Below are 25,457 nucleotides of genomic sequence, written 5' to 3'. Positions count from 1 at the left end.
ATATTGTCTTCTTAGCTCTAAAATCCTTCTCCAATAAGTCTCTCCCACCTTCACGCCAACATCTCATATTTCAACATCAAGTAAATGAATCCCTAGTGCTTGGCTACATCCTTTTCTTCCATTAACAATGACTACTATGGGGCATAGGATAAGGGCAATAAAATCTATGTAAATCCATCCCAATTCCCACACCCCATCATTCTTTATGGAACCCAAGGCCACAGGACCCACCTCATTAGCTTTCTCAGGAGTCCCTTTAGGTGTTCCTTCTTCATGCTTGGGGGAAGATGAAGCTGGTGAGGAAGGCAGCCTCCGCTCACGTTCCCAGTCACGATCCCTATGGATCAATTTGCTATTGGGCTCCTTCAGAGTCCTCTTGAGTTCATTGATGCTGGCCTGGTGTTTCAGCAGTACATCCTCTGGTTTATCTAAGAACTTGGGAGAAAGCAAGCAAGTGAGTTATGAAAGGAAAGGATCTCTGAATTATACCGGTTTTCCATTCCAAAAGCAAGGAATGAAGGGCAGGGAAGATTGGAAAAACCAAAAGCTACAAATCTCTATTCCTATCTCCTTGGATGCCCATGCTTTCTGGGTATGAGTGGGCAGAAGAGAGGGAGAGATTCATGTGAACACATGTCCTCCATGCCTGGAATATTATCTATTTTGATCTCTACCTAGTGGAATGACTTCTCCTTCCTTTAAATATTAGCTCAGGTGCCATTTCCTCTAGGAAATATTTCCTGATCCTCTCAGTTAACAGGGAAATTTCCTTTCTCAATTAGGACTTTCTGTAGTTATCCTCTGTTCTGATCACATTTTACTTCATAAAAGATACTTGTGTAGTCATCTTATTCCCTTAATTTGACTGTAATCTCCCTTCTGGAAAGGGTCTATGTTATTTTTTTCTGCATCCTCTGAGCTTTGCCCATAACAGGTGCTTTTAAGGGCCTTTTAAACTGAGATATTGGGAGTAGGGAACACCAACTCCAGCATTATGGCATGAGACCAATAGTGAAGGAGAGAAAAGGCCAAGGAATCTGATCATCGGCTGTTTGCAATGAGGCTAGAAGTAGTCACCTGCTTGCTATGGGGTGCAATGTGAGGAAGAGTAGCAATTTACATTTATTTTTATATCCTCGGGAGGTCTTATCTACAGAGTTATTTAAGAATGCTCAATTCATCACAATCCTATTCTGCTGGTTCCCAAAAAAAGGTCAGCAAATTCCTCTGAGAAGGAATCACAAGATCACAGACCTAGGGAGCTGGCCTGAAAATACTGTTAGAAGCCTCTAGAGTTAGTCTCTGGAGTGATGGAAATCTACTGCTGAAGGATGATAACGGTAATTAGTCTACACTTAGATGACACTTTACTATTTAAAAAGTGCTCTCTCTATATTACCGAATTTGATCTGGGAAAACAGTGTTACTAATTTTTTTTTTAATTTACCAATTATATATATTAACAAATTCCCACAGTTTTCCTAAGTTATATGACCAAACTTATCTCCTTCCTATCCTTCCCTTCCCCTTCCCGGTGCTGGCAGACAATTTGATTTACACATGTATTATCATGCAAAACATGGGAAATAGGGTAATAATAATAATTATTATTATTGTTGTTGTTGTTATTCCCATTTTACAAAGGAATAAACAGACCCAGAAAAGTAAAATGACTTGGTAAAAGTCATATAACTAGTAAGTGATGGAGCTGAAAGCCAAACACCGGGCCACGAATAAGTAATGTGATTAGAAGGGGAAAGTGGGCTTCCGCAAGAACAAAAGGGCCCTGCCTCAATGCTTCTGTCTTTCCACAGTAAGCCCACTGCCTGATTTCCAAAGGTAGCATTCCACCATGATGGTGAGTCCTCAGGGAATCTTGGAAAACCAAGTGCCTTGGTCATACGCATCTGAAGACCTCCTAGCTCTTCCCTCTACCATGGGACAGGACCCCTATACTAGGCATAACTAGAATCATGGCAGCCAGCTGAACCTATGGGGCTTTTGGAGTGTCAGAGAATAAGGGTCCTATTCCCTCCCCTCCAAGCATCTTCAAACTTAACGTTTCCCAAGACAGCCAAAAGACAAACACAAAAGTTGGCAATGACCGTGTTATGAGGGGGCGGGGTTTGGGTGCAAGCAGGAGAGGAGTTGGCTCTGGTTGGGGAAATAGGAATCAAGGGGAAGGGGAAGATGCAGGAAGAGAAGAGAAAGGAAGAGGATGAGAACGTCACTGAGTGACAAGCTTATGAGGCAGGCAGCACAGCAATGGGCCCTTTCCAAGGGACAGAGATGACTGTCCCGACGTAAGGGCAGAGAGGATGAGGCCCAGCGAGGGCCCGTGGGATGTCCTGAGATGGGAGGGCACGCACGGACCTGAGCGGAAGGCAGAATGGTACATAGCAGATGGGGGGAGGCGGGGCAGACAAGGGACCAGAAGGAGCAGGGGAGAACGATGCAGTCAGTACCTCCTGCTTGTGCCTCGGCGTGGTTTCCTGCTCCGGCTAGCAGTACGTAGTGAGGGAGGAACCAGCAGGGTCAATAGAGGGATTACAGTAGACACATCTAGATTCAGGTCAAGTGGGGTGATGAGGGAGGGAGGGGACCCGGGCTACCACCAATGGAAAGGTGGCGAGAGCGGGAAGCTGGATCGGTCACTTATAAATGCTGGGTCATGTAGCTGTGGCGAGTGTATTTTTGTGAGGCACGTACATGCATGTGATGTGGTCTGTGTTTGAATCCGAACTTGTAAAGGCTCACTAGAGTGATGGGAATGGCCCCTGGGCACCCATAAGCCCAGGCCCTGCCGTGGCGCGTCTGGGTCAGCCACAGAAAGGCCGTGTCCTCAGGCCACTGGGGAAGGGTCACAGGAGAGCACAGATCTCTTGCTTGATAGTTTTGCCTTATGGAAGTCCTCAAAAAGTGTCACCAGCTTCAGCTCTGGGGGGCTTTGGGGGAAAGGCAATAAGGTACCTGTTTGGAAGGGCAGATATGGCCTCTTAGGGAACTTCCCTGAAAGACTGTACACCTGGGGGGCACAGGAGACCTCTTGAGTTCCAGCAAAGTCTCCTCAGGAGTGAGAAGCCCCTGCCTTTAGACCCAGGAGAGTAGATATGGGCATCAGACTACAGTGATGCCCTTGTACAATCTGTGTGGGCAGATTAAGGTTGTATGATAAGATGCCGCTATTATTTGAACCTTTATAGTCTTTTTTTTTTTAACCCTTAGCTTCCCTGTTAGAATCAATGCTTAAGTATTGATTCCAAAGCAGAAGAGTGGTAAGGGCTAGGCAATGGGGATTAAGTGACTTGCCCAGGGTCACACAGCTAGGAACCTTTATAGTCTTTTTTTTTTAACCCTTAGTTTCCCTGTTAGAATCAATGCTTAAGTATTGATTCCAAAGCAGAAGAGTGGTAAGGGCTAGGCAATGGAGATTAAGTGACTTGCCCAGGGTCACACAGCTAGGAACCTTTATAGTCTTTTTAAAATGTAAATAGTGCTGATTACATGATTTTGTTGTGGAAGAAAAACACCCAAGTTTGTAGCAGGGTCTCACCCAGGAATGAGAGGCTTAAACTTTTTATTTCAAGTTTTAGTCATACATATTATTTATTTATTTTCTAAAACTATTACCTTCTAAATTGGAATCAATATTGAGTATCAGTTCCAAGGCAGATTTGTGGTAAGGGCTAGGTAATGGGGGCTAAATGACTTGCCCAGGGTCACATAGCTAGGAAGTATCTGAGGTCAAATTTGAACCCAGGACCTCCCATCTCTAGATCTGGCTCTCTCTCAACTAAGCCACCCCATATTTATATATTTATTAAGCTTGACATTAAAGTTCAGAACAAAAAATGGTAAACAAAAAAAATTGTGAGTTCTTTTAAGTTCATGAATATAATAGATAGGCATTTTTTTCTGGACCGAGATATCCATGTTATATGTGTAGAAAGGTCTTTATGCATGAGGTCATGGGTGTCACTATCTGGAGGTACAGAGATGTACAGAATATGCCCAGAAAAATGGGGGCCTATGTGCTGTGTACGTTTGCATGTGTGCCCACCTCTCCCCCTCCCAGACCTGGGTTCAGGTATTATCACCTACATAACCCACCCAAAGGCAGAGATGTAACTTGGTGGAGGAGAGAAGCCAGTTCATGCTGTCTTTCATGAGGAAACAGAAAGGGCAGGGCCTGGGGTGGACACGTCACATCCCAAATATGGGCCTAGGTTCTCCTGCACTCAGGGGTGGAGGGAAGGGCTTAAAGTCCCATACCTTTAGCTCTTTGATCTTGGTGGGGGTCCGGAGCTCCCCTTCTTCTGTCTCTGACTTTCTCCTCCCACCACCATAGTCTCCATCTTCTTCATGCTTCTCAGCCTCTGGCCCCACATCATGATTCTCACTGACAGAGGCTGGTCGAGAAAATTCTGCTGGGGAATGACGGCAGGCAGGTAAAGAAGGGACCATGCCAGAACAAAAGGCAAGGACCCCTAAGGCATGGGTAAGGGAGCCAAGCACAGCTGAAAGAGATCCTTGCCCATTGCCTTGGGAGAATTAATTCATTCAGTTCTGGGATTCAAACTGGCCCCATGTCTTGGCCTGAAAAGTAAAACCTCACCACAATCAGGAACATAGTATGTGCTTAAGAAATGTCCTTTGATTGGACCTCAGCCACTTCCTAGCTGGGTGACCCTGGGCAAGTCACTTGACCCCCTTTGCCTAGCTCTCACCACTCTTCTGCCTTGGAGCCAATACCCAGTATTGATTCTAAGAAGGTAAAGGTTTAAAAAAGAGAGAGAGGAGGGGACCAGAGGTATCACCAAATTGCTAAAGGGATCCATAACACAAGAAAGGTCAAGAATCCCTATCCTAGACTAAAGTTCCTTTCTTTAGTCATCACACCCATCTCTTTCACATCCATCCACATTAGCCCTGTCCAACTCTATCCTCCCCACTGTGCCAGCCTTTACATTTCCCATGCTCCCCATGATACATGACCAGCCAAATGAGCCTATTTGCTGATCCCAATAAAAACGATTTCTATCTTCTACATTCATAGGCCAGAATGCCAGGAATGCTCTCTTTTCTCACTTCTGCCTCTTAGAACCACAAGACCCAACGTCAGACCCCTGAGGGGCCTTACTTGACTCAATAACCCGATAACCTATTCCAGAGCCAGAGACGTTTGCCCTTTAGACCCACAGATGACCAGAGAGCTCCCTAACCCCCCCAAAAGTAATATGTTCCAAGTGGGGGAGGTTTTCATGCATAGGTAAGGAGCATGGGACTATTCTTGGGCTAAGCTGGCACCACTGCCCGAGTATCCATCCCTCATTCAGATGCCCAGATGCCTCCCAAATTTGGGGCATACCTCCATCGAGGCTTCGGGACATGGTGTACCGTTTGCTGGAGGAACGCTCGAAGAAGGGTGCAGGCCTGTCAATGAGGGCACTGGCCTGTCGGGTCTGTGCCTGTGTCCTCCCACTGTAGCGGAACTTGGAGCCCATCACCAGGAAGCCTTTTGGTGGGGGCTCAGGAGACACTAGCCTGTATTGGGGGCATAGGGTATGGTGGGGAGGGTACAAGAGGCACAGGAAGAACCCAAAGTTACAAAAAGCAAAGTATTTGTCAAGTTGCTATATTCTAGTTATCTGTGCCTGACTCTGCCTAAGATCCTGAAAAGCTCCATGAAAGGAAGGCTCATCATACCTTATCTAAAGTTTGCCTTCCATGCAGTAAGGAGCTCAGTGCTTTGCACCCAGCAGACACTTAATCCTAAGAGCTCTTAGCTGGAGGGAACTTTTGCAGAATTCTTTAGCTCAGCTTTTCCTAAACCCATTTGAGGGAAATGGTGCTCCCAGAATACAATTTTAATTCTAGCAACAATTTCCTCTGTCAAATGTTAAACATGAAATTATGTGAAAACCAAAAATATAATTTGAAGCAACGAAAATAGGTCAAATTTCTTCTATTTCACCCCCGAAACTTCCTGATTCTTCCAAGGTCACACTTGCAGAGTAACTAAGTAAGCAGAGAACTACTCCTAAGCCTGTGTAAGATTGCTTAAAGGCACATGAATATATTTTAAGCTCTGCCATTACCCACTGTTCTGCAGGCAAATGAGCCTGTAAATACGACTTGTTCCAACCTCTTCATTTAGAGGAAAGGAAACTGAGGTTCAAAGAAAGAAAGAGACATGTCCAAGTTCAACAGCAGAGCAAAGAAATAAACCTGAACCTCCCAGGTTCACTTGTGTGTTTCCCGGAATCAATATAGTAGATACTTGCAATTGGCCTGTGGATCCTTCCATTCTTTCCAGCAAAGAGGAATTTCCAAGTATGCTAGATGAGTGGGGATGTCTGGGCAGCAATAGGCCCTTTCCTGGATCCACCATAATCCTGAATTCATCTTCCTCATCTTGCCCCTCCCCCTGCCCTTGCCCAGTTATGTCCTGCTCACCTGAAGAATGTGTGATGCTCAATGCAGACCTTCCAAAGTCTCTTGGCCGATCGATGATTGGGGAGCTTAAAGCCGATGGTACTCTCAAACTGCTCATACTGGGATACCAGGGAAGGGAGGATGAGTGGGTTGGCCCTGACCCACTCTCCCCACCTTTTTATCACATTATCAGGCCTTTCTTCTTCCATAAGCTCTTTCCACTTAGCCAAATTCTGACCCAATTCTTCTAGGCCTACTTTCTCTAAGGACTCTTCTCTATTATCCCTTTCAGATTAAAAGAACTAGGGAAATTTAGCCAGGAGAAGAAAAGAGGGGAAAAGATGGGGAACCTAATCATTACCTTCAAGTATATAAAGGGCCATCATGGGCAAGGGGGTTTATACTTCTCCTTAGTCCCAAAGGGAGGAATGAAGCACACTATTTGCAAAATGCAAAAGGGCAGATTTCAGATGGACTTAAGCAAATACTTCCTAACAATTAGAACTGGCCAAAAGTGGAAAGGGTTCAAAGTTACTGAGTTCCCAGCAACAGAGGTCTTTAAGAAGAGGCCAGATGACCACCTATGAGGGAGGTTGTGGAGAAGATTCTGGCTCAAGTAGGGGGTTGGAATACCTGCCCTCTGAGGTCCCCACTATGTCAGATTTCATGAAGTATAGTCAAGGATAGAGGGTTTACCTCCCCTGGACGGATCTTGATGTAGAAATTACTCCTTTTATAGGAAATCTTAAGGATCTTGGGCCAGGCAAATCGGTTGATCCGAAGACGGTCTCTGTAGATCAGTAGGCCATTAGCACAGACTCCAAGCATGATGTCAATACCTTCTGAGTCCTAGGAAAGGAGAGGAAGAAGAGAGGAGAAATGGGAAAGAGAATAAGGGCGATAAGGGAGGTAAGGGAGTACCAGTAAAGTGGGAAGGGGATAAGGATAATAAGGGAGGTAAGAGAGTACTAGTAAAGTGGGAAGGGGATAAGGATGATAAGGGAGGTAAGGGAGTACTAGTAAAGTGGGAAGGGGATAAGGATGATAAGGGAGGTAAGGGAGTACTAGTAAAGTGGGAAGGGGATAAGGGAGACCAGACATAAGACCCTGGGCCAGACAGATATAGAGTGCCTTGGATACAAACTATTCTTGGAGGTTCCAGCCTGAGCCTGTGCTGAGCTGCCTAACCATCTGCCCGACCCGGAGACACCTAGAGAAATGAGGTCTGCTTGTTGGGGGACCTCCTTTGCCTGGATCCTATTGGGGAAGCCCAAAGTATCAGGCAAAAGGTGCCTCTGGCTCTAAAGAAGCAAGGCCAAAGGTCAAAGGCACACTATGTGGCAGGTCCGTAAGCAGTCCCTGGGCAGCCCTGGGGTACAAGGGTCTCTGTATACAGAGGAACCACTGTACCTTGGAATATGAAGGCCTGAGTTTATCAAACCTGAGGCCAGTTCCAACAGAAGAGGGCTGAGCCAGCTCAGTAAGGGCTCCGGTCTGACCTTACCTAGGTCAGGAAGTTAAGGTTAGTCCCAGACCCCATTTCTTCTCATTCAGACAACTGTACCAACTTCATAAACAGTCTCCCTGCTTCTAGTTGTTAACCCATCCTGTACACACGACCTAATTTATTTTTCTAAAGCCCAATTCTTGTCACATCATTCCTCTGCTCAATGGTTTCCTATTGCCTAAAGGATCAAGTCCAGATTCATTGACTTGGAATTCAAGGTTTTTTACATTCAAGCCACATCCTAGATTCCCTACTTTATTTCCCACTAAATCTAGATGGGTTTCCTCTGAAACAAACCCTCCATGTTCCAGACTCATAATATTCTCTTTATCCTTTCCCTTTCTATTTATCTAAATCCTATCCTCAGGTTCAGGCTCAACTCAAATGTCACTCCCTTCAAAAATCCTTCTCTGGTCCCATTAAGCTCAATAGGTCACCCCTGAAATTCTACAGTCTTAATGGTCTGAACCACTCACACAGCACCAGAGGGCAGAAACCAAATCTTGGTTTTCTTTGTGAATCACACCCATCATAGGGCAGGAGTAACTCCTTCCTGATGACCAAATTGATCAGGTAAGTTTTGGGATGCCAATTCCCAAGCCAAAAGTAGTGAGTAGTCCATTATCCAGCTTTGAGTGGGTACCTTGGCATGATGGAGGTCCACTCCATACATGGACAGCTTCTTGGCATTCTCAAGGAAATGGATCTCAGCTTCTCCGGGAGTCATGCCCCTGTGGGGGAGGAGGCCAAACGGTGAGGAAGGAAAGGCCAGAATCTTAGAGAAGGGACAGGCTGCCATGCCAGTCCACACCTGAAGGATCATGCTCAGCTCTGGGGCCACAGTTCTTAAAATACAATGACAGTCTGAAATATGTCCAGAAGAGGGCAATCAAAATGGGCGGTAGCCTGAAGGTCATGTCTTATGAATGGTTGAAGGAACTGAGAGAAGTTTATTCTGGAAAATAAAAAGCCTCCAGGGAGCCAGGATAGCTGTCTTCAAATATCAGAAGGGCTATCATGAGAAATATTGCATTTGTACCGCTTGACCACAGGGGACAGCTCTAAGAACAATGTACGTAAGGAAAAAGACTCACCCAATGTAAGGAATTAAGCCCTTTATAATCAGAGCAACTTATACAATGATTGCAATGATTTAAATAGAAAGAAGAAAAACAACAAAAAAGTTAAAGCTGAATGCTGGGTAATTATGACAATCAGGCTTAGCCCTAAATATGAGATGCGAATACTCCACCCTTCCTTTCTTCTTTCTTTATTTCCCTCCCTCCCTTCTTTGCAGAAGTGGAGGGTCTCTAGGTGTATGTAGAACGTTGCATTTGGTTGACCTGTTGGTTAGTTTTGTTAAGTTGGGTTTTTTTTTTCCATTTTATTCTTTGTCACAAAAAATAGCTCTGTGGGAAGAGGAGGGGGAGAGAGAAATAACTGGGAAACGAGGTGGTATAGAACAAAAGATATCAATAATTTCTTCAAAGAAAAAATAGATATACTGCATTTTTCTTTCACCTTTTTTGTTATCACAAATAATGTTACCATGAACATGTTAGAACATATAGGCCTTTTATTATTGTCAATAACTTCCCAAGTCCCAGAAATGTATTCTCTGGTTCAAAGGGTAAGAACAATTTAGCAATGTTCTTGCATAATTCCCAATTGTTTTCTAAAAGGGCAGAACTAATTCACAGATCCTCCAGCTATGTACTTGCATACCTGAGTTCCCAGAGCCTCTCTAACAATGAGTTTTCACAGGTTGTTTTTTCTACATATTTATCAGTTTGGTAGTTGTGAGAGGATACCTTAGGGTTTTAATTTCCATTTCCAAAATTATTTGAAAATTTGAATATTTTTTGAGATGATTACTGACAAGTTTGTATTTCTTCCTCTGAAAGTGGTTCCTTTCCTTGGAATATTTACTTCTCTTCTGAGGAATAATGCTTAGCCTTCTGTTTTTTGACTTTGGATATGAAATTTTAATCAGTTATTAAATGAAAGATTTCTTTTATTCAATCTATATTGGCTCTAACAAATTGTATAAAGGTGCTTTAAATTTATGTGAGTGACTCTATTTTTGTTTTTTAGGTTCTCTTCTATCCCCTTTATGGTTGCTGATTTTCCTCCTATCCACCACTGTAAAAAATGTATCTTTCCATTCTCTTCTAAATTTTTAATGATGTGACTTTATTTTTACTTTATCCATCTGAATTCTTTGTGGCATAAGACATATTGACCAAAATGTATTTTTTGTCAGATTGCTTCCCCATTTTTCGAGAGGTTCTCCAGTTGAGTCCTTTCATCAATGGTTCATGTTCCTGGGCTTACCAAACACCAGATTGCTAAGGACATTGGTTTCTAGATCTTTCTACTCTCCTCCATCTATCAACTTTTTTTCATTGGTATAAGGAACTCCAGGGAACTTCTCTATAATATATAGTTTTAGAGTTAGTTGCCTAGAGTCCTGAGAAGATAAATGACCTTCCCAGGTCACATGGTGAGTCTTGAACCAAGTCTATCTGTCTTTGGCACTAGCTAACTCTCTGTTCTCTAAAACCACAATGCCTCCCTCTTATTATAATTATATTTCTTTCAATTCTTGACCTTATATTCCTCTAAATCAATTTTCATATTTTGTATATTTCCATCAAGTATCCTTTCTGCAATCTGTTTGGGATAGCACTAAATCTATAATTTGGAAAGCATCGATCACTTTTTTACTATAGTAGCAGGACCTAAACATGGATATGAAATCATTTTCTAATTATTTTGGTTCTCCTTTATTTATGTAAAAAATTATCCTGTAAATATTTCTCTAAGTCTTTGTATATGCCCAATGATTTGAGAATGGTTGAATAAATTATGGCATCTGAATTAATGGAATATTCCAAATTAATGGAATATTCCTACACCATAAGAAATGGTGAGCATAGAGAATTCAGTGGGAGAAGGAAAAGGAGACATTCGAAATATGCTGGACAATGAAGATTAGGCTTCTAAGCTACGCTTAAACAAGATTTTGGCAGATGTAGAAGAGATTGTGACAAGTACAAAAACTCAAAAAGGCACCTATGAAGAGATATGTAAATCAACCAAGTGGAAGATTCCAATGTTATTTGTCCATGGTATGGTATTATATTAGTAGCATCTTCATCAAGACTTGGATGAAACCAAGAATTTATACAATGTGGAAAACTGGATCCATCAGTTGGGGAATGGCTAAACAAACTGTGGTATATGATTTTTCAAGGACTACTACTGTGCCATAAGAAACAATGAGCAGATTAATTTTTTTAACTTAGAACTACATAAGATAATGAAGAGTAAAATGAATAGAACCAGGAGAACATCATATACAGCTATTGATATAATATTTGTATAATAACTTGTGAATGTTCACTTCCAGAAAATAAACTGAGAAGTGGAAACAGGAAATACATAATCTATATATACATAACTGTGTGCTGGATGATGCCTTCTCTGGTTTGGAGAGGGGAGGGAGGGCCTGAGAAAACTAGAAATAAATTATATTAATAAAAAAGATTTAAAAAAAGAAAAGGAGGAAAAAAACAAAACCCTGGTGCCTCTGAACAATACTTTCTCCTAAAAAATAAAATGTTCAAAAGAAGAGTTTGTGATATTTTGATATTAAGAAATAATCAGATTCTTCCACTTTTCACCATACTGCCAAAGGGATCTACACACACACACTCTCTAAGATGATCTAGAGAGAATTCCTATATAAGGTAAGGAACTAGATTAGCACAGACTTGGAGCATAATGGCTTACTATCTTCCTAGTCTTAGGAGAGAAGGGAGAAGAAATGGGAAAGGGACCCTAAGAGAGATAAGAAAGGTAAGTAATTAGAGAGAAAGAAGCATAGTACGGTGCAAAGAGCACTGGACTTGGGAATCTGAGGGCCTAGGCTGGAATACCAGCTCTGCTCTTTACTGGTTGTGTATCTCTTGCCCTCTCTAGGTCCTCCTTTACAAAGGATAGATAGTTCCTGAGGTCATTTCAAACTCTGGATGTTCTATTATTCCCCAGGTCACAGAGAAGGTAAGTGATGGGGCAAGAGCAGAGAGCACAGTTTCCTGGGATGCCAGGTGAAGCCAGGCCATGGCATGCTTACCTATAAGTCTTGTGCAGCTCCATGATTCTCTCTTCCAGCTCTTTGGTCTGATTGGGGGCAAAGCGGAGCTCGCTGACATAGTTACCCACATGTTCCTCAGCATCAAAGTCTCCTAGCTCAGCCTGAACAGCATAGGATCCCAGCAATGCATGGGTGACAAAGGAGCAGGGCAGCCGGCCGGTGATGATGTCTGCCCTCAGCTGCAGGCACAGGTAGTATCTGTAGGCAATAGGAAGAGTGTGCTATAGAGGTGAGATGTGCTTGCACAGAGATTCAGAATAAGTAACAAGCTCATGACACAGAGTATTCTAGGGTGAGGAGAACCTTCTGGGTCCCTCCCAGGATAATCCTGGACACAGCCAGATGGACTATCAGGACTAAGGGAGGTCAAGTCCTTTTAAGTTCAGTCAGGAGAGCATGTCTGCTCTCACTACCCAGGGCTTCCTATCTCGGAGACACAGGATGTTATAACTGGAAGAGATCAGAGAGAATATCTTTTCTGAATCTTTCATTTATAGGTGAGACCTAGAGAGGGAAAGAGGTTTACCCAGGGCTGATGGCAAATTAGTAGCAGAGCTGGAACTAGACTCTTTTCTTCAGATGCCAAGTTCTAGACATCCTCCACCCCACCACATTTCTAGTCTCTCTCAGTCACCTCCAGCCACTCCATCTCCTATTCTTCACACCAGCTCAGTTTGTGCCCTTCCTTACTGTTTTCCTGTGGCCCTTGATAGTTCCTTACCCAGAAGGGCTGGTATTCCTGATTCCTGGAAGCTGGTAATCAATAAAAATTCTAAATGGATGGATTGGGGAAACGGATACCAAGTGCTTTGCAAACCTTCAAGTACTACATCAATGTCTACATCACACTGTGGCCAGAATGCTGGCCTTGGGGTCAGGATGGTCTAGATTCAAATGCTTCCCTGTACCCTTACTAGCTATGTAGCTAAGCAAATTACTTAACCTTGATTTCTTCAGTTGCAAATTGAGGAGAATAGCCCTTGCCTCACTGAGTTGTCTTCAAAATAAAATAAGATACGGTATCTAAAATTCTTCACAGAATTTAAAGTGCTATATCAAGGTTGTTGACTATTACTGACCCATATGGAACTCTGGCTAAGCTCCATATGTGAAGTGATAACAGTAGGAACAGCAAGCTAGCATTTACATAGTGCTTGTTACACATATTGTATCATTTGATCATCACAACAATCCTGGGAAGTCGTTATTACTATTATCTCCATTTCACAGATAAAAAAAATTGAGGCTGAGGTTCGACTTGTTCAGGATCACTCAGCTAACAAGTATCTGGCACAGTATTCAAACTCCCAGCTCCAAATCCAATACTTCATCCACTATGTCATCTAGCTGGGGGTCAAAGGCCCAAACTCCACTGCTGTATCCTCAGCCTGGGGTGAGTGACTTTGAAGTGGTAAGACTGAAGTCAAGAATGAGATGGTTTCAGTGGAATTGCACATCAGATATGGGGGGAAAGGGGGAAAGGAACATGAGTCTTGTAACCATGGAAAAATATTCTAAATCATCTAATTAAACTAAATTTAAAAAAAAAGAATGAGGTGGTTTGCTTCCTAGGGGATAAGGAGCTGAGCCAGAATGACCCCGGGCATCTGTGATCTGTCTTGTCAACATGTGGCCCCTTGGTGCCAAGGACCCGGGTGGGAATGTGGATGACTCAGTGTAGTCCACATCTTATCACTATACTCTGCTGGCTATATTAGAGGGTCAGCAAATGAACCTGAGGGGTAGCCATCAGCATGATTCTAACATTGGCAGAGCACTGGAGGCTGGATCTGGATCTCTGAAGCCCAAAGTTCAGGCTCAGACATTTACTTACTTATGTGACTGGACAAATGACTTATCCTCTGAATACTAATTTCCTTATCCATAGGGAGGGCTTGGACTCAAGGACTTCCAAGATCCCTTCCAGGCCTAAACTGATGTTCCATATGGCTCCTGGAGGCCAAGAAGGAATCAAAGACAACTCTCTCTAGGGACAACTCTCTATAGATCATAGGAGCTAGAGTTGACATGGTACCTCAAAGATCACTCAGAATAACTTTCATTTACAAATGAGGAAACTGAGGCCTAGAATAATCGAGGAACAGATGAAGATGTGGCTAGATGATTTATTCTCCCCACCAGAATCCTCTCATTCTAATTTCTCTGATATCCCCTCAATCCTTATCCTCCTACTCATCACCTGCTGAAGTAAATGAGTCGTTATCTAAAGACATACAATAGCATCAGTCCTGGGTTTGATACTAGCTGTGTGCCCTTGGATAAGTCCCTTCCTCTCCCTGGCTGCTGTATTACCTCTCCTATAAAATGAGGTGGTTCAACCAGATGTTCTCTCAAGTCCCATCTGGCTCCAACATTCTGAGACTGTAAGTCATGCTATGATGAGCACTCCCTACAGAAATGGTCTGCTCTCAGCCCACCTTGCTCCCACCTGGACAGTCACTTTCCCCTTTCTCCCTTCACAAACTGAAACACCCCCATTACTCCCTATGTAAGCACACATACTCATGGTCATGAGCATCCACACCCATACTTACCTACCTTCGAGGCTATGGATACATGTATTTTGCTTTTAAACCCTTCTATCTTAGAATAAGTACTGTCTATTGGTTCCAATGCAGAAGAGTGGTAAAGGCTAAGTCATGGGGGTCAAGTAACTTGCCCAGGCTCACACAGCTGGGAAGTATCTGAAGCTACAGTTGAACCCAGGACCTCTCATCTCTACTCCTGGTTCTCAATCTACTGAGCCACCCAGCTGCCCTGGCATATATATTTAAACAAAGGTTTGCTCACATTCAATTATGCCCAGGAAGGACCACTTGACCTCTCACCTTGTGATGTCTTCTGTGAGCTGGGCTGGATCCGGAGGATAGAATTTGACAGTGAAGGCAAAATTCCAGGGGCCACCTACAGGGAGGAGACAAGCAGGGATCAGAAGTGTTGCTGTCGCTCTGGATGGCTCATTCATACTTAGATCACCTCATGTATGACACCTGCTTTTAGGGTTTCAATGGGCCCTCACATATCCCATGCCATTATACTCCAGTTAGGAAGGCAAGGTAGGGCTTTGTTATTCCCACTTTCTAGATGTGAAAATTGAGACCAAGAGGTATTTACTCCACATCACACAGGGATAAGTGGGAGTGTATCAAGAGAAGGGAGACAAGATGGGGAGGGAATTCAAATCCAAGCTGTAGGAGGATTCACTGAAGGAACCAAGAATGTTCCTTCCTGAAAAAGAGAAGCTTTAAGGGAGAAGGAATTGCTGTCTGGCAGTACAAATATGATGGACTGTCATGGGAAAAAGACATTCGTGGCCCCTAAGATCAGGGTGAGGAAGCCAGATGGAAGTATATCTCAGTCCAGTATAAGGAAGGTCATTCTAACGATCAGCGCCGTCCAATGATGAAACAGGCTGCTTCAAGGAGATAGTGAGTTTCATATCACTAGACATATATAATGAGAGCCTATATGATGATCCATTAACATGGTATCATGTTATGGAAATAGTCTTAGGTTTGAATCCAAGCTTGAATCCCACCTCCTTGCTATCTGGCATTGCGCAAATCAGGTCCTTTCCTGAACCTCAGCTTCCTCACCTGTAAAAATACCACTTATAGACCGCAATGGGTTATTTCTGTTGAAAGTGCTTTGTAAACCTTAAAGCACTATAGAAATGTGAACAATTATTATTACTAGGAAAGCTACAGAAGGAAGTCTTGAGGGTGGGGCAGATAACTTTTAAGGCCCCTCCCAATTCTCAGATCCTCTGATCTTTTTTTTTTTAAACCCTTACCCTCTGTCTTAGTATCAATTGTAAGACAGAAGAGTGGAAAGGACTAGGCAATCATGGTTAAGTGACTTGCCCAGAGTCACACAGCTAGGAAGTGTGTGAGGTAAGATTTGAACACAGGACCTTCTGTCTCTAGACCTGGCACTCTATCCTCTCTGTTATCTAGCTGCCCCAGGTTTTATGAATTTTAAGTCCTGCCTCTTCCAAGAATTAATCTCTAATTGCTATACCTCACTTCATTGATTCCCTCTTATAGTTTAGATTCAGAATCTGATTCTCTGTTGCTGGGTTTGGTACTCTAGCCAAGGCATTTTGGAACTGTTGTGTTTTTCTAGGTAGGATGGAGGCTTTTCCAAAAGCTGGGAGCCCCCCAAGTGAGGCCTACAGACATCCCTAATAAATCTCTTTGGACCATAAGAACCCAAAAGAACAATCCTTCCCAAATTCTCCCAACCCCCACCCAGGAGTGATAGCTAGCAACTCCAGCTTGTCTCCCAGTTGTCATGGAGACGGGCTCAGTTATCATTTTCTAGCCAAAGCAGTGGGGAGTCGAGGGGCTTGTACCCCTGTAGACTAAGAAGCTGGAGGTGAGGAAAACAGAGGGCACAGGCATTTTGCCACCAAGCCCACCCAGTCCCTCTCACCCAAAAGGACCTCCCTCGCCCCATCTGTCCAAAGACAGCCTGGCCTAGCCCCCACAACATGGCAACTCCCTCTGGGCTAAGGGGTTTCTGGTTCCCAGTTCCTTTCAATGCTACAGATTCACAGAATATTAGAGTTGGAAGGGCCCTTAGAGATCACCTAGTTCGATGATTTCAGAAAAACTGAGGCACAGAGAATTTATTTGCTTAGGGTCAAAGAGATAAACAATTGAGATGGGAATCAGATACATATCTTCTGACCCTAAATTTGGGATTCTTTTTATAATCAGCCTCTATCCTATGCCATTTGGGACTAACTTTAGGCTGAAAATGAGAAGACCTGGGTTTTAATCCCAACTGTCCTCAATTCCCCATGTGTCCTTGGGCAAACCCCTTCCCCTTTTGGGGCCTTCCTCTTCTAAAAAATAAGTTAGGCTTGATGATGATGTTTAAGCCCCTGACAATTCGTACTTTTAGGATGATTCTTTGCCTTTCCCCTGGGAGAATTAGAGTTTCTCCTGCAAAGACTCTCAACATAATCCCATGAGGCAAGCATGCTTATCTGAATTTTATAGATGAGGCAGCTGACGTGAATTAATTTGCCCACAGTAATAGAGCTAGAACTTGAACTCAGGATCAACTCCCCAGAATAGTGCTCTTTTTACATGTAGTCCCTGAATCTGCTCAACCAGCCATAAACTCTTTGATCAGCCAGGATTTCTCTATGAGGTATCAGGAACAGATAAGACAACCATTCCAGAAGGACTGGTCTTTGAAGTGAATTATGATTCATAGAATCAGAGAATACCAGAGTTAGCATCATAGACCAAGAGGCGGAAGTGACGTTAGAAGTCATCCAGTTCAGCTCTCTCATTTTACAGCTGAGGAAACTGAGACCAAGGGAGGTTAAGTCATTTGTCCAAGGTCACACAGGCAGTAAGTGATGGATCCATAATTTGAACCCAAGTCCTGATTCTAAGACCAGTGTTCTCTCCAGCTGGGAAAAAAAAATAACAAACTTGGGGTCTGATTAAATCCAATGGTCAGTGAGGAGGAAGCCAAAGCAGAAAGAGATTTGCCTTGCTTCTCATAGCCATTTTGTGGTATGGTCAGGACTTCAATATTCTTTTCCTGGCTTCAGGGTCAGGGCTCTAGCAGGACTTCTGGGGGGGAGGGGTAAAAGGGAAGGTGTCCTAGTCTATGGCACCCTTTACCTCCTTCAGAAGACAGGAAAAGGAGAGTTCCCATTCAGAACAATACCAAAGCTCCTCAAGATTCTCTGATTCCAAAGAAATACCAGTCTGGGCTCCTATAGTAGCCCTGCTGATCCCAAGGGGTCTGATTAGCAGGGAGGGATGCTAGTAACCAGCTCTTCCTTCCTGGATACTCTGCTCCCTAGGATCCTACCACTCAGCCTGGTTCTCTAACTACCTGATTGCCTACTGCTTAGTTTATGTTGTTAGATCATCATCCATCTCCCACTCTTACCCTCTAAGTATTTATATTTCCCAAGATTCAGCCTGAGCTTTCTTCCCTTCTCTTTCTGTGCTCTCTCTCTTTCCCTTAGTTGTCTCATTGACTCTCATAGGTTCACCTAACAGCTCTATGTGGATGACACCCAAATCTATATCATACAAGTGAGAAGGGACATTATCAGCCCCAGACCTAGCCTTCATGTTTCTCCTCAACTATAGATTCCTTCCTGCCAGCGTGCTGGATAGATCCTCCTGGATACCCCATTGACATATTAAACTCAACATATTCAAAATAGAACTCATATTTTCCCACCACTTCCCAAATTTTCCTGTCTCTGGGAAGGGTTCCAGGATCCACTTAGTCACAAAGATGTACAACCTTGGAGCCCTTCTTCACACTTCCCTCTTCTCTATCCTACCCTACCTACTCCTCATATCCAAATGATCACTAACTCATCAATTCTACCTTCAGATCCATCTATTTCTTCCCACTCTCTTAAGTCCTTATCACCTCTCCTTGGGATTACGGTATCATTAGTACAAATGATGATCACACTATTTAAAGTTAAAGTTATGTGAAATATGGTAAATGGTTCCAGTCCAATGGAAGTATGCAGTGTACATTAATTATGATTATCATCTATATTATATTAGTTTGCTAATTAACTGTCTCCAGTTGCTCTCCTTTAAAAAAAAATTAAAATCCTTACCTTCTGTCTTAGAATAGAGACAAAGTTAGCAATTCCAAGGCAGAAGGGCATTAAGGTCTAGGCAACTGAGGTTCAGTGACTTGCCCAGGGTCACTAGACTAGGAAATGCCTGAGGCCATGTTTGGAAACCCAGATCCACTCGACTTTATGCCAGATGCTCTTTTATTCACTGTGCTACATAGCTGCCCCTAGCTCTCCTTTGTAATCCATGTTCTATTGCCTTTAGGAAAAGATGCATACTGCTCAGCCTGGCTTTTAAAGCTCTCTATAATCTGGCTTCAGCCACCATCTCACTTGACATTACTCTCCTTTGAGCACTTAGGTTCCCGCCAAACTGAATGACTAGCTGTGAGCCAGACTCCACAGCATTCTGTCATATCCCACCTCTGGGCTGTTGCAGAAGCTGTTCTGCAGGCACTCCTTCTTCATCTCCACCTTCCAAAATTGTATTTATCCTCCAAGATGGTGTTCGGGTACCACTTCTCTATACAGTCCTCCCCGGTGACCTCCAATTGCTATAAAATTCTTTCCTCCCCACCCCCCATCCCCTTACTTATCTGGGTGTATATCATATCTCTCAAATGGAATGCAGGCTTTTTTCCCACAAATGGAAGGTAGGCTCCCTTTGAAGACAGGGACTTGGTGTTTGTGTTTTTGTATCCCCAGCACCCAAGACTATCCTTTGTACAAAATACGGATTTAATCAATGTTTGTTGAGTTAAATACTATCCTGAGGTGATGACACTCCTTTCTGGGTAGCCCTCATTTTCATAAAATGTTTTTTTCATCTCTCTGCAACTTCTACTCAAGGTCTAGCTCTGCTATTAATTAGGATGTGTGACATGGAGCAAATCTCTTTCCCTCTTTTGGGTTCAGACCTCCAAGATCCCAACTTAGAACACTGGAAAAATAGTAAGACTTGCTCCTTGGAAGGAGTGGTCCAATGACTGAGATAATGGATGTAAAGCTCCTTTAAGAACCTTTTGACCCAGGTATCTAGCTGGCTAGGAGTGGCTCGGAGGCTATGACTCATCTACTTAAGGGACCAAAATAAGCTCTGAGCCTAGAGTCAGGAAACCTGAATTCAGATCCTGAAGTTTCAGATTTGAAGTTTGCTAGTGGTGTGACCATACACAAGTCACTTATAACCTCCGTAAGCCTCCTTTTCCTCTTCTCTAAAATGGGGATTTTGATACCTGTTGAATTCACCTTAGAAAATGGCTGGGGATCAAATGAGAAAGTATATAGGGGGCAGCTAGGTTGCTCAGTAAATAGAGAACCAGGCCTAGAGATGGGAGGTCCTGGTTTCAAATCTAGCCTCAGACACTTCCTAGTCATATGATCTTGGGAAATTCATTTAACCCCCATTGTCTAGGCCTTATTTCTCTTTTGCCTGAGAATACATAGTATTAATTCCAAGATGAAAGGCAAAGGTTTAAAAAAAAAGTATGTAGAATGGCATATTTTAAATGGCTATATCAGTGTCACTGGTCATCACTGTCATCACCATCATCATCACCATCACCATCACCAACATACTCCACCTGGCCCACCACTATCTTTGGTCTTTGTTCTACTCACTACGTATCTGCTTCTTGATTTCCTTGGAAGGGTCCAGCCAGTTCTAAAAAAACAAAACAGAAATGATCAGAGGTAATAACAAAAGATGGCAAGAAGTGGGGCTAAGATCAAAGAGAAAGAAGAGCAGTGATCAATTGTTAATCATAAAACTTGACCCACTGATCCTACTGGGAGACTTGTTTCTTAAGGATGCTATGAAGTTCCTTTACCTGATCATAACCTTCTACCATTCATTCTTTCCCTCTGCCTTACTCTTTCTAAATCAGTTCTTCCTCTCTGACCTCCACTCTTCCACTCTTTAGTACTTTCCCAGGACAACAGCCCTATTCTGACTTTTACTTGCCTCTCTTCCCAATCCCAACCTCAGAGTTCAATCAGCTCACCTCTACACCCTGTCCTCTACTCCTGAATCCCTTGCCTCATTGCCCCATCACCACTCATGTCTTGCCAAAACCCAACCCTGGATTACCCCTACCTTCCACTTTCTTCCTACTCATACACTACTGAATAGAGCTAGAGGAAGTCATGAGCTTTGCAGACTTTCACTAAGAATTAATGCCAGTTGAGCACTCACTAATACAAGGCAATCCATTTATCATGTTCTCCCCACCCCATTGATTCTCTTTCCCATTCTCACAGCAACTGTTCAGACCATCTTGTTTCTCCCTCTGCAAGTCTCCCAAAGTATAACCCTCCCTTCTCAACTGAGGATCTCACTTCATCCTTTAATGAGAAAATAGAGACCATGTGCCATGAGTTTCCCTTTCTTCCTTCTCTCTATATTTCAAAACCCCTTTGACAATATCCCTCATCCTATATACCTTTACTCTAGTCTCTGATAAAAAGGTGGTTCTTATCATAGAGGCTAAATCCTCTACATATGCCACAAATTGTAATACCTTTCATTTTTTCTGGCTGACTATCTCCACAATCATATTCATCCCTCTTAATACTCATTTTCTTGCCATCTATTGATTCCTTCCATGCTGTCTACAAACATACCAAACTCCTCTATTCTTAAAAAAAAATTATTAGACACTATAATCCCCTCAAGCTATCATCTTTTATCTTTTTTCTTTTTCTTAGCTAAACTCCTAGAAAAAGCTCCTTGTTCTCCTTGCCTCTACTTCTTCTCTAACCCTCTTCTCAACACTGAAATCTGACTTTTAAATTCATTGCTCAACTGAAACTACCTTCCTCAAGGTTACCAACAATTAATCAATCTCTCTCTCTCTCTCTCTCTCTCTCTCTCTCTCTCTCTCTCTCTCACCTTCTATCTTAGAATCAATACTTAGTATTGGTTACAAGGCAGAAGAGCTAGTAAAGGCTAGGCAATGGAGGTTAAGTGACTTGTCCAAGGTCACATAGCTAGGAAGTGTCCACAGCCAAATCTGAACAGGACCTCCCATCTCCACACTTGGCTCTTTATCTACTGAACCTTCTAGCTATTTAATAGCCTCTCTGGACTTTCCTGCTCCATTTGACACTGTTGACTGTCATTTCTTCCTGGATATTCTCTTCATTCTGGTATTTTGTGTCATGGCTCCCTCTTAGAATTTCCGCTATCTGGTAACCACCCCTTTTCAGTTTCCTTTGCTGGACCATCATCCCTATCTTATATGTTAATGGTGTATGTGTGCCAGCTCCTTGTCCTTGGCTCTCTTTTTCTCCTTTATATACTCACATGCGATCTCATCAGCTTCCATTGGTTTAATTATCATCACTACACATAAGACGTCCAAATCTACATCTCTGGTCCCTCTTAAACTCTAGACCTCCATTACCAACTGCCTAATTTTGAACTAGGTATCCCATACAAAGCAGTACTCATTAACTTTCCTCCCAAATCCACATTTCCAAACTTCTTTATTTCTCAAAAGCACTTAGCACAGTGCCTGGCCCATGGTAGGCACTTAATAAATGCTTACTTAATTACATAGTAGATATTTAATAAATGCTTGATCATATTACAGGACACAAACATCCTTTCAGTCACCAGGTTCTCAATCTTGGAGTCACCTTTGACTCCTCACTATCTGTCTCCAACATGTCCAATCGCCTGTCAAATCTTGGTGTCCACATGCCATCTCCTCTACCTTTCCCCTTCTCTCTACTCTTATAGCCACCTCTCTAGCTCATAGCCTTATGATTTGTCATCTGAAACACAGTAATAGCTTCCTGATTGGTCCTCCAGTCTCTTAAGTCTCAACTCATGTTCTGCTCAGCCGCCAAAGTGACTTCCCTCCACAAGATGTTGACTGTGTCATTCCCTGATTCAAATTCCAGTGGCTTTCGCATCAGATTTCACAACCTTGCCCTCACTTACCTTTCCAGCTTTACTGAATACCTATTACTCCCCTTCTTGCATGCTATGATTCAGCCAAACTGACCTTCCTGATATTTTTATGGGACACTCCATTTCCTTCTTTTTTGTCTTTTTACTAGATGTCCTTCAGACTCAGAATACATTCTCTTCTCACCTCTGATTCTTAAAATTCCTGATCTGTTTCCTTAAAAAATCAATTTAACACCAAGTCTTTCCTGATCATCCTTTCAGCTGCTAGTACATTTCTCTCCCCAGCAAATTACTTGTATTTATTTTGTGCATACTTACACAAGCACATGTTGTCTCCATGTATAGAATAGAAGCTCCTTGTGGTTAAAGACTGCCTCATTTTTTTCCCTTGTTTCTCCAGGATTTAGTCCAGTGCCTGGCACATAGCAGGTACTTTAAAATGTTCATTGACTGACTAGTGTAATGTCTGGCAGGCACACAGCAGGCACTTAATAAATTCTTGTTGATTTATTTGATTAAAAAAAAAAAGGTGACTCATTGTTCATATATAGCAGGCATTCCTAATGGTTTTGTCTGAAATTGTGGAGAGAAAAAAATGGCAGCAGTCTATATGTCCAATGATTGGGGAATGGTTAAAAAAAAGTGTGGTGCATTAATGTAAAATTATTGTTCAATAAAAAAAGCAACAGATATAAAGAGAAATGGAAAGATATCTAATGCAGATTGAAGAAAGAAGAACTTGAATATACAGAATGACTACATTAAAACCAAAAAAGCATGCCTGACCTGCTCAGAATGTTTCCTATATAGGGAATCCTCTTCCTTCTCCCCTTTACTGGCTGAATTCTTTACCTTTTAAAGACCCTTTAAAGACCAACTCAAATGCCACTATTTCCAAGAATAGATCAGTAAACATTTATTAAATGCTTGCTATGTGCCAAGTGTTTAGGATGCAAAGACAAAAATGAAATGATCCTTGCCTCTCAGGGGCAAACATGTTATACTAAGGGACAACATGAATATATAACTATATATATATACAAAATGTATACAGTGTAATGGCAGAGGGTAAGAAGGCACCAGAAACAGAGAGAATTGGCAAAGACTTCCCAAAGTGGGTGGCATTTGGGAACAAGAGATTCCAAATGATGGAACAGAGGAGAAAGTACCTTCCAGGCAAAGACGGGAGATGAAATGTTATGCATGGGGAACAGTAAAAAGTCCTGTTTGGCTAGACAAAGTCTGTGAAAGACAGCAATGTGTGATAAGCCTAGAAAAGGTATTATTAACTGAGCTGGGCAGAAACCTGAAGGAGAAGAGGAAAGCCTGGGATTGTTAGGAAGGTTGTATGCTGGAGTCCACATGCTCAGCCTGAAACTTATCTTGCTCTGTTCCTCCCCTTATACCCCACCCTGCAGCACTGAATAGCATTCCATCCCCTGCAAACACCACACACTTTCCCATCTTGGGAAACTCTGCCCAAGCAGTGTAGAGCCCTGCCCTTCCCTGCTATCAAATGACAACCCTTCTTTAGCCTTCAGCCTAAGCCCCCACCCCAGCTGAAAGTGATCTCCCCTCCTTTCTAGCTCAAGAGCTCCTTGGGCCTCCTTTATCATGCTCTATTTTGTATAATAGATCTCTTTGTCTGTGATATCTCCCTCTCCTAGCCCTGGAGAACTCTGAGGTAAGAGAACAACACTGTTTCTTCTATCCTCCCTTCCCAGTCCCCAAACAGGGTAGCTACAAATATCAGGCACTCCACATATGTTTGCTAAGTGAATGAATGAATGAATGAACGAGAATTTTGGGGAATTAAAATGAAAGAGAAAAGGAGAAGGGTAGGGAGGGGTTTACAATCAGAGGAGGAAGAAGATGGGAAGACCTCAGGGAATTAGGAAGCTCCCAAGGCTTCCATCCTCATTCAGCCTGGTCCTTAATTCCAATACCTTCTGGCTGTCTGGGTCACAGAAAGTCAGCCCAAAGTAGTCTTTCTCCAGGAGATTGAGGTGTTCACAGACCATGTCGAATAGGACCTGCCCTCGGCCGTGCTTCTGTGGATGAAGACACAAATGGCATCAGGGAGTCAGCAAAGGAGGGCACCCAGGTGGTGAGTGGGGGCAACTATTTCCAGAATTCCGAGCCAGTCCAATTCAGCACCACAAGGATGAGCAGTGACAACACTGAACACTATTTCCATAGTATGAGAAGAGTTGTCACCCCCTTCCACCTCAACTGAAATCCTAAGTCGTCCTTAGAACAAACAGTAGTGCCAGGCTGACCTCCTTTTTATGATGTTCACCCAGCCCTTGGCATATTCTGGGCAGCACCCAGACCCCCGGGGATATCCCTAGCTCCCCTACAAGTACCTCTGTGGCCCATCTACTTGGCAGTCTACACAGCTCTAGAAGGGGCAAGGTTCTACCTCACTTTGGAACAGATAGGAAAAGAAGAAAATGGACTCGCTCTCCTTCCCTAGGGTAGCATAATGAATAAAGTACTAGATCTGGAGACAGGAGGATCTGAATTTAAATCCAGCTTCAGATGCTTACTAGCAATGTGACACTGAGCAAGTCACTTATCCTCTGTCTGCCTGTTTCCTCAAAGTATAAAATCGGGATTAATAACAACAAAATATATCTCCCAGGGTTTTTAGGAAGATCGAATATCAAGATGAAATTTGTAAAGTGCTTACTTAGCCCAGTGCCTGGCACATAGTAAATGTGCCCCATCCCCCTCTCTGGGCCTCAGTCTCCCCATCTGTACAATGAGGAGGTTGGATGAGATGATCTCACTAGCATGAATGGAACCGATTTTCCCTCCCTTAGTTCCAGACCCAACCTAA

At 43.0% G+C, this 25,457-nt stretch overlaps 1 protein-coding gene across 50 annotated transcripts in view; it reads right to left on the bottom strand.

Moving 5' to 3' along the window:
- The window catches only part of EPB41L1 (erythrocyte membrane protein band 4.1 like 1), a 113,820-nt gene that overhangs the window by 34,158 nt on the left and 54,205 nt on the right, over positions 1 to 25,457 (bottom strand). For 19 of the 50 annotated variants that reach the window (XM_016427550.2, XM_056811818.1, XM_056811833.1 and 16 more), the window contains 11 exons: positions 24,562 to 24,666; positions 20,320 to 20,362; positions 14,951 to 15,026; positions 12,081 to 12,299; positions 8,586 to 8,673; positions 7,132 to 7,284; positions 6,457 to 6,554; positions 5,369 to 5,544; positions 4,273 to 4,424; positions 2,466 to 2,501; positions 232 to 435 (listed from right to left, as the gene is read on the bottom strand). In XM_016427550.2, the coding sequence (XP_016283036.2) occupies positions 232 to 435; positions 2,466 to 2,501; positions 4,273 to 4,424; positions 5,369 to 5,544; positions 6,457 to 6,554; positions 7,132 to 7,284; positions 8,586 to 8,673; positions 12,081 to 12,299; positions 14,951 to 15,026; positions 20,320 to 20,362; positions 24,562 to 24,666 (1,350 nt within the window). Of the gene's footprint in view, positions 1 to 231; positions 436 to 2,465; positions 2,502 to 4,272; positions 4,428 to 5,368; positions 5,545 to 6,456; positions 6,555 to 7,131; positions 7,285 to 8,585; positions 8,674 to 12,080; positions 12,300 to 14,950; positions 15,027 to 20,319; positions 20,363 to 24,561; positions 24,667 to 25,457 lie in introns of all 50 variants that reach the window. The other 31 variants (XM_056811813.1, XM_007474259.3, XM_056811815.1 and 28 more) reach the window with 3 other exon arrangements.

The sequence above is a fragment of the Monodelphis domestica genome, chromosome 1 (genome assembly GCF_027887165.1).
Source record: "Monodelphis domestica isolate mMonDom1 chromosome 1, mMonDom1.pri, whole genome shotgun sequence".
Classification (NCBI taxonomy): domain Eukaryota; kingdom Metazoa; phylum Chordata; class Mammalia; order Didelphimorphia; family Didelphidae; genus Monodelphis; species Monodelphis domestica.
This window is presented reverse-complemented; position numbering and strand designations above follow the sequence as displayed.